Consider the following 8,909-nt stretch of genomic DNA (forward strand, 5'->3'; position numbering starts at 1 on the left):
CGGCGCGGGGCGGGGGCGCAGTCCCGGGTCCGACCGGCCGAGCCCAGCGCGCCCCGCCCGCGCCCTGCGCCTCCGCCCGGCCGGCCGGCGGGGGAGGGGGCATGAGCCGGCGCCCGCGCGCCGCCCCGAGCTGCGGGCCGGCCTAGAGTCCCGCGCGGGCCCCGCGCCGGAGTCAAGCCGCCGCCGCCGCCAAACAGCGGGCGCAGCCGTGGGCGCCGCGATGCAGCGGCCGGGGGAGCCGGGCGCCGCGCGCTTCGGCCCGCCCGAGGGCTGCGCGGACCACCGGTCGCACCGCTATCGCAGCTTCATGATTGAGGAGATCCTCACGGAGCCACCGGGACCCAAGGGCGCCGCGCCCGCAGCCGCCGCGGCCGCGGCGGGCGAGCTGCTGAAGTTCGGCGTGCAGGCGCTGCTGGCGGCGCGGCCTTTCCACAGCCACCTGGGTACGTGTGGCGGCCGCGGGGTCGCGGGCAGGGCTTGGCGGGAGACAGCGAGCTGAACCGCGGGGGCGCCCCGAGCCCTCTCCGGCCTCGAAGCAGCCCCAGGAAGCTGCTCTGGGAGCGCAAGTTCTGGGACTGTCTCTCGGAGCCCTCCAGGCGGGAGGCGGAGGGTGCAAACGCCAGGCCTCAGAGAAACCAGGCCTCGTGCCCGCGGGCCGCCCGGGGAGGGTGTTCGCTCTTTCCTTCACTGCTTCCCTTCGGCCTCCAGCCTGGGGACCCCGAGTGAGCATCCCGGTTGCAGGCGCACGACCAGGCTACGGACTCTTGTGGGTGGAAGCGACCTCAGGCCACGGGCGCCTGGGCTTCGCCGCAGAGGGCTGGCCGGGAGTGGCCGCGGCTGCCCGAGACAGGGAAGTCGGACCTCTGGGGAGGCGGCCTGCGCTCCCGAGGGCTGGGTGCTGACGCGGGCCCAAGGCGGCCCGGAGCCCCCGGGAGCTCCAGCGGGCGAGGAACGCGGCCTTGGCCGCAGTGCGGACCTGCTTGGGCCTTGCCTCGGGGTCAGAGGCCTGACTGTGAGCAGCTGCCTGGCTGTCCCTTCTGCTTTCAGGTCGGCTGGGCCTCTGCAGGGCTTGAACGGCCTGCTCAGACCTTTTCAGCTTCTGCCCTTTCTCCCAATTTGGCGGGGCCTGCCCTGCCCTGATGGTGCCCTCTCCATCACACTCCACCCTCGTCTTGTCTTTCCTGTCTCGCTTTCCAGCCGTCTGCGGGTCGGCCTCCCTCGGCTTCTCTCACTGGGGTCGGTCTGCCTTCCATCTCCTACCTTTTCCCTGCGGGTCCTCTGCCCCACATTTACCTGCGCCTTGCCCTACCCTTTCCGACGCCAGCCGGGCGAGGACTGGCACCTCAGTGACAGGCCTGTCAGGGAAGGGAGGCTTCTACGCTGTAGCCGGGACCCCAGCCCTTCAAGTCGCGTTCCCTGCACACCCCACCCCCCAGTCGGTGCTCCCCAGCCTGGAAACGGCAGGGCCAGCGCGCTGCTTCTAAGGCCATCGGGGACTCGGCCATTTGGCTACCTTTCATCTCCGTCTGCTCTGTTGTTACTAATTCGTTTGAAGCGGGCACACAGTCGTTTTAGGACTGAAGAAAATGGAAACATCTTCATGGGGAAGCGTCTGAAAATAGAAAACGCCAACAGTAATTTCCAGGTTCTCAGGGTACTTTGGAATTTCCGGGAAGCACCCAACTCCAGCCCAGATGACTCCTAGCCACCGTATGGCTGTTGTGCCACGCACGGAAGCGCAAATGTGCACGCTCTGTGCATATTCTTTTTCTAAGCAGCAGTGCTGATTTGGTTGGAGCAAACGCCCATCTTCTTAGGACCGGCTGCCGTTTTATTTTTGGTTTCTTCTTTCCCCGAAAGACAAGACACACTCCGAGTTTCTCGCAGCTGCAAACATGTTCATCAAGAACCCCGAGATCTCAGAGTCGCTGAGGCTTGGGGAACTCCAGGACAGAGCACGGACGGGGTCGAGGAGATACTCCCTCCCAGATCTGGGGAACAGCAGCGTTAAGGAGGGTCTCCATCTGCGCCACCAGCGCCGAGGGGCAGGGCGTGGAGATTTTGCGCTGGGTGGCACCAGCCAAGCGCGAGTACCCCCGCCGGCACATGGTGCGGCAGTCCCTGGGGTAGAGGAGCGCGGTCCTAGCTCACCCGGCTCCCCATTCTCTTCGCAGCCGTGCTGAAGGCCGAGCAGGCGGCGGTGTTCAAGTTCCCACTGGCGCCGCTGGGCTGTTCAGGGCTGAGCTCTGCGCTGCTGGCGGCGGGGCCTGGGCTGCCCGGCGCCGCGGGTGCGCCACACCTGCCACTCGAGTTGCAGCTCCGCGGGAAGCTGGAGGCGGCAGGCCCTGGGGAGCCAGGCACCAAGGCCAAGAAGGGGCGTCGGAGCCGCACTGTGTTCACCGAGCTGCAGCTGATGGGCCTGGAGAAACGCTTTGAGAAGCAGAAGTACCTTTCCACGCCGGACAGGTAGGACGGGGCAAGGCTGGGGCCAGCGGGCTGTGGGAGTGTGATCACTTGCCTTGCTGAGGGTGCGCCCTGCTCTTTCCAGAATAGATCTTGCTGAATCCCTGGGCCTGAGCCAGTTGCAGGTGAAGACGTGGTACCAGAATCGGAGGATGAAATGGAAGAAAATAGTGAGTGTGCCTGGTGGCTTCCCGCCCCTCGGCTTCCTGGGCCATGCCCCGGTGCCATGCAGAGCTACTCTCCTCCTTCTCCCCGCAGAGACTCTGCCCAACCTCCCCATTCCCTCGGTGCCTGGTACGCACCGGGACTCTCTCAGCTCTTTCTGCCCCTTGGGTGCCTGGCTAAGCCGACATTTCTTCTTCTCTCGCGGCACCTTCAGGCCTCCTGGCAGTCTTATGCTCTCCAGGCCAGGCCGCTCCCCAGCGGCATTTGGACAAATAGCCGCCATTTCCCGGGACATTTCCCCACCATTTCCTCATATGGTTTTCTGTACTCCCTAGTCCCACCTGGGTGCAAGTCTCCTCGGGGGTCCCCAGTCCACGTCCTGGCTCACCCAGGTGCTGGCGGTCCTCCGTGCAGGTGCTGCAGGGCGGCGGCCTGGAGTCTCCCACCAAGCCCAAGGGGCGGCCCAAGAAGAATTCAATTCCAACGAGTGAGCAGCTCACCGAGCAGGAGCGCGCCAAGGATGCGGAGAAACCGGCGGAGGTGCCGGGCGAGCCCAGCGACAGGAGCCGCGAGGACTGAGGGCGGCATACGGTGCCGGGCCCGGGATGCCCGCGCCGCCCGCAGCCCCCTCACCCGGCGGAAACCTGCGAGCCGGCCCTTCCGCGTCCAAGACGTTTACTTCCTAAACCTTTTTATTATGATCTTGAACGCGGACAATTGGGGCCAAACGAGGAAGGACACAGACCCTAAAGCCAGACCCAGGTCCCAGCGCGCTTCTGGGCTCTAACCTGGGAGACTCGCATCCAGCGCGGCGGAAGCTACTAGTCTCTGCCCTGAGCTCCGTGGCGCAGAGCGCTCCACGCGCATTCACGCCCCGCTCCTCGCCTGCACCCCCACCCCGTCTGGGGCCTGCCCTCCCGGCCGGGGAGCCTCCAGGCACACACCTGCTTCTGGACGTCGGGGACTGGGGGTTGGGCTCAGGCCACCACGGCCTGAGACCCCCGGGGCAACCGGTCGGCTCGGCCTGGAGGCGGGTTCCGATGTCGCTGGGGCCCCTACCCCCTCTTGCGAAGACGGTGACTTTTTTTTTCCAATAAAATATTTTATGACACAATCGGGCTCGGTGGAGCAGCGTCTGAATCCGCAGTGGGTGCGGGTGGGCGCAGCAAGATAAGCGGAACGCCGGCAGTTGCTTCTTAAACTTCCTTTCCTCCGGCTCTGTCGAAGGCAGCTGTGCCCGTCGCCACCAAGCCCGAGCTAGGCACGGTGGGCGGCTCGGTGGCTGCAGGATCCTAGGAATCGCTTCCACTCTGGGCGTGAGGGGCCAGTCTGAACTCCACCTCCTTTTCCTTGCCAGCCAGAGAGTCGCTGGCAGGAGCGGTCTGGCCGCACCGCGGGTGCCTAAAGGAGCGGGAGCCAGAGGTCCGCCGCAGAGCTCGCTCCGGAAGTGGTCCGGACAGACAGCCGCCTCGGTGGTTGTTTCTGTTTCCTGGGACTTGAAGTACCAGTTTGTTTGGTCCTTGAGATGGTCTTCACCAACCCATTATGAGGCTGATGGGAAGTCGAGGACGCGAGGTTTGGACAGAGCCCCCACCAGCGCGGTAGCCCGCCCGCGGTTCCTTGCAGCAGCAGTGACTCCCCAGAGTTCTCACGTTTTCCGCAGGATACTCAGGGCGGCAGCGCCTGGGCGCCTGAGTTCCAGCTCCGGGCAGTGAGGGCACCTGGCTGACGCAGAGAGAGGACTCCGCTGACACCGGCCTAGGGAAGGTGGTCCCTTGCAGGGACACAGCTTGGCTGCGTGTGCCCTGACGTGCCCCCTTCTCATGGAGGTCTCAGTTGTCTTCCCGCAGTCCAGGCTGGGCTCAGGGCTGCCTGTTGGTTCCTGTCTTCGTGCTTCCTGAAGCTGGGGGTGGGGAGGATGACCAGAGGTGGGGATGGAGCGATGGCCACTTTACTGGTTAAAGCTCAGTAAGACTATGAAACTTGGTCATTCAGAGTTCCTGAAGCCAGGTCCTTCCAGGCTCAAAAAGGAAAAGAGATTTAGGCACAACAAAAAAAGAGATTCAGGAACAAACAACTCAGCTGCAAGTTTTGTGTTTCAGAATGTGAAAGTGACCTCTTCTGGCCCCCACCTATTGTGGCAACACCTTGCCTTTCAGATCTTGGCTTGATAGGCTCTTCACAGAACCTGAGCTCTGACTTCCCCTCCTGGAACCTCAAGGCCTGAAGGAATGAGGGGTTTGCTGGGGGGGGGGGGCAGTGTGGGGAGAGGAGAAGGAGAGAGTAAGCACTTTCTGAGGGCTGCAGCCACTTTCCTCACCCTAGTCCTGCCAGGTGTGGGAAACCAGCTCTTGCTCACTCTGGGTTCTTAATTCAGCCTTGTAAACAGCTACCAGACTACTCGCCTGCTTTTCCTGAGAAGCCAGAACACCTAACCAACCCTGACTGCCTGGAATGAATGAACCATCAGTGTGTGACTGTGGCCCCTAATCCCTTCCAGCCTTGGGGTTACTCCCAGGTCTTTCAACCTAGCCACCCTGCCTGCACTGGTCCCAGCAGCCAAGTGACTTACCTGACTGCATTTAATCTTCTCCATTTGAAAGGACAGAAAGTGAAGGTCTGACTTCCGTGGAAAGGGAGGCCTGAGGGACCTGGTTTCCAGCTATGTCTCTATCATACAGAGTTGTGGAAGAAGGTAGAATGTACCTACACCAGTCAAGAGGGGCAAGGAGGGGGATCTAACCAGCATCAGTCACAGTTCGTTCCGGGCTCTCCGGTTTTACTAAATCCGAGGAGGGCAACCTTCGGCAGATTAGCTGCCCTGTGAGTCTTTTTTTCCCAAGGTGCCTTGCTGTTCTGGACCTAGTGGTCTTTGTAGGACCAGGGCTCTGACAGGTGGGGGAGGGGGTCCGGCCAATCCGGAGTCAGAGCACAAGGGCCCCAATATTTCAGCGGGAACAGCCCCCTCCAGGCACAAAGGGGAACTTGATGCGGGAACTCCGGTCGGAGGTCACCTGTGGGTCAGTGGGGAAGTTGGGCCTCAAATGAGGGAGACCAGATTCCAGGCCCTGCAGTGCGGGAGGGGTGGAGTTTTTGTCACTGCCTTCACTTCTGTGCTCCTTGGCGGGACAGGGAAAGCAGAGACAGACCGAGTCCCTGAGACCGGGGAAGAGTAGCCGGCTGCACGCCATTGTGTTTGGGCAGCTCAGGGCTTCCTTGCTTGGTGGAACCCTTGAGACCCGAAGGAAGCTCCAGGCCCGCTCCAGGGAGCTAAGGCGCAGAGGCAGATGATGGCCCGCCGGCCCAGAGACCCCGTGCTGACCATGCCCGCAAAGCTGCCACTCTAGGTAAAGGGCTGCATCCTGTCTTCCAAGGTGACGCGGTCTGTCGGGTTGCGCGTGCCGCACTGGAGCTACCTGGCGCCCGCCCTGCGTGCCACTGCGCCCCAGCCACCGAGCGCTGAGGTTGTCTCTCTGTCTGCAGGCAGCAGTCGCATCCCTCATTTCAGGCACCGGGCTTGAAGAAAGGGTCCCTTGAATCCCATTCCTCTTCCCCTCCATGCACAAGTCTCTTGTCATCCCCAAGTTCCTGGGAAACAAAACCCAGATACGGCGCGGGCCTAGGCGGTGGCTGAGCTTCCCGGAGCCCGGGGGCCGCAGCCAGGGGAGGGAGAGGGCTCAGGAGTCTCGCGAGAGCTGTGGCCCTGCGGGAGTGGGGAGCGCCTGCAACCGCCTGGACCCTGGGGACGCGAAGGGCTGGGGGCGGAGAGAATGCTGGGATTAGACCGGAGGCAGCGTTCGCCCAGAGGCGCGAAGTTTGCGCTCAGTGTGCTTTATTCAAGGTGGCTTGGGGAATGAGGGAGTCTTTGGGGGGAGGATTGGCAGAAGGGCCCCGGCCCGGGATGGGGGAGGGGGTCGCTTCTCGACTGGTATGATCCTGGCTCGGAGCAAGACATTCTCCTGGTCAGTAGAAGGGGAGCTGGAGTCCCGGGAGAGAGAAGATCTGGGCGGCGCCCAGCTGGGCCCGGCACGCAGGAGGCGTGTAGGAAACGGAAGGCCAGTTGCAGCCGGCTTGGATATTCCAGCTCACCGCCGGCTCCACGCAGAGCCCCTGCACCGTGAGGACAGTCACAAGCGCAGTCGCGAGGGGGGACGCCCTGTCCCTCCCCCGGCTCTTCACCTAAAAAAAAAAAAATTCCTCTGGCTTGCTCCCTTCCCTGTTCTGGATTCCCCTAGAGGGTCACTTGTGGGGACTAAGAAAGAAAAAAATAAAAATATAAAAAATAAAAAATAAAGAAGCGCGGGTCCTGGCCCAAGTCAACAACAGCGGAATCTGAAGTTTTTGTCCCCTGGAACCGGAGGGCACTGTCTTACTGTGCTACAGGAAAACTGAGCAGGGCCGGCTAGGGATGGCCAAAATGTGGTCCTCTCAACCTGGAGTGAGCACCTCCACTTGGCCGTCTCTCCCCATCTTCCTGGAGCTCCAGGGTCCGAGCAGAAACCTGGCACCTCCTCTGTTTTCTGTTGCTCCCCCGTCTGATTTCCTTTCTACAGGTCAGGGAGCCTCTGCCCTAGAAATGACAGTACCGGAGAAAGAATGCAAAGGACATCCCCTGAGCCCACTTTGGGTTCCTGTGTCCACGGAGGAGACTAGCTGATGCTGGGAACCTCTGCACCCTCTGTCCAGGCTGGGTTCCCCAGCGGTCCCACCTACCGCCCCTACCCTCCCTTCCAGCTCTGCCGGGGGCCAGATCTCGGAGCTGAAGGAAAACTTCTCAAATGCCACCTCCCCAACCCCACTATAGGGAGGTAAGAGAGCTGGGACTCCTCGCTCCGCTGGGCAGGGCAGGAAGGTAACTGCAGCCACAGGGCCAGCAGTTGCTGACTCAGTCTGGCTCAGCTCTTTACCCCTGTTCTGGTACCCTGGCCACTCCACAACTTCCTGTACCAGGACTGTCAGAGGCCTCTCCAGGGCAGGGCCTTCCCTCTTGGGATCTCTCTGACTTTGAAAGGGGGACCCTCACTGGTGTGACTTCAGAAGTTCAATTTGTCTTAGCTCTTACACAGTAGAGTTCCTAGGTCTCAATTTTAACACAGCATCTTCCCATTTCTAAAGTCTGGTTTCCATGACATTTGGGATGGGGGTGAGGGTACCAGAGGCTGTGGGTGTCATGGATGCCCCATGTAACCCCCCACACACTCCCACAGGTTTGCCGAGGTTATCCAGCCATTCCAGTGGACAGTGGTGGCCTCTGGCCTCTCAGGCACCAACTCTGGATGGGAAGACCACGGAGGGGAGTCCTTCAGGTAGGCCAAGGAATTCACAGGGGAGGAGCAGCTTAGAGGGTGTCCATTGAGAGAGGTGCCTCTGACCTCAAAGAAGTTTTAGGAGTACCTCCAGTGCTGATTGATTGCGCTGATAGTTGCCGTTTTGATGTAAACTCAATAGTGATCTGTTTTTTTTTTTTAAATCTGTGTCCTAATAAGCCTAAAAGAGATCTTTGAGTAGGTATAAAATAAAAATTCCAGGTGATATGAGAGCAATGGGCTGTGGCTCCATTCGCAATATTTAAACAACTTTTCTTTCTCAATGCTTCAGGAAATAATCGTGCATCTGACGTCAGAGGCAGCATGAACTCGCTGATAGGTATCAAGCTCTTATGTCAGCCCTTCATTCCTTTAACAAGCACTTATTGAGTGTGGCAGACGATTCCTAGCGCTAGGGACAGAATCTGCCCTGCCAGTTTCTTCTGAATTACCTTGTCCATCCAGTGACACCCCAGTAAGGTAGGTGCTCCTGCTCCCATTTTCCAGAAGATAAACCTCACAGATGTTAGGCAGCTTGCCCAGGAACACAAACCGTTAGCAACGAATTGGATCTGATTTCAGCTTGGTGACTCTCCACTGCCCCTCACTCAGCAGCCTCAAGGTCCAGCTTGGGGTGCCCCACATGCCTTAGGGTCTCCAAAGCCCCTGCCGGCCTGGAATAAGTCTCACTCATTTGTTCACCAGTTTGTTCAACATGCCCTCTTCGTGCCAGACACGGTGCTAGGGAGGGATGGACAGACGGTGAAGAAGCCACAATTAAATCCACAAGATGATTTCAGAGAGTGATCGTTGTCAAGTGGAAAATGCAGCAGGTGATAGAAAATGAGTGGGGTGGGGGCTTTAGCCAGGGTGGTCTGGGAAGATTGGTCTCAGGAAGTGACCCTTCAGTGGAGACCTGAGTGACCAGGAGGAAGGGGCCGTGCTGTGAAAAGCGCCTGGGGATGAGGGAAACCA

The 8,909-nt window shown here is 60.5% G+C and overlaps 1 protein-coding gene across 1 annotated transcript; it reads left to right on the forward strand.

Annotated features, from left to right (window-relative positions):
• The first annotated feature begins 17 nt into the window (after nucleotides 1-17).
• BARX1 (BARX homeobox 1) lies at nucleotides 18-3,802 on the forward strand. The gene is made up of 4 exons (XM_007969800.3): nucleotides 18-443; nucleotides 2,175-2,466; nucleotides 2,549-2,633; nucleotides 3,043-3,802. The coding sequence occupies exons 1-4, from the start codon at nucleotides 221-223 to the stop codon at nucleotides 3,205-3,207; spliced, it is 765 nt and encodes a 254-aa protein (XP_007967991.1). The 5' UTR covers nucleotides 18-220; the 3' UTR covers nucleotides 3,208-3,802.
• The last annotated feature ends 5,107 nt before the right edge of the window (nucleotides 3,803-8,909 follow it).

Source organism: Chlorocebus sabaeus, chromosome 12 (genome assembly GCF_047675955.1).
Source record: "Chlorocebus sabaeus isolate Y175 chromosome 12, mChlSab1.0.hap1, whole genome shotgun sequence".
Taxonomy (NCBI): domain Eukaryota; kingdom Metazoa; phylum Chordata; class Mammalia; order Primates; family Cercopithecidae; genus Chlorocebus; species Chlorocebus sabaeus.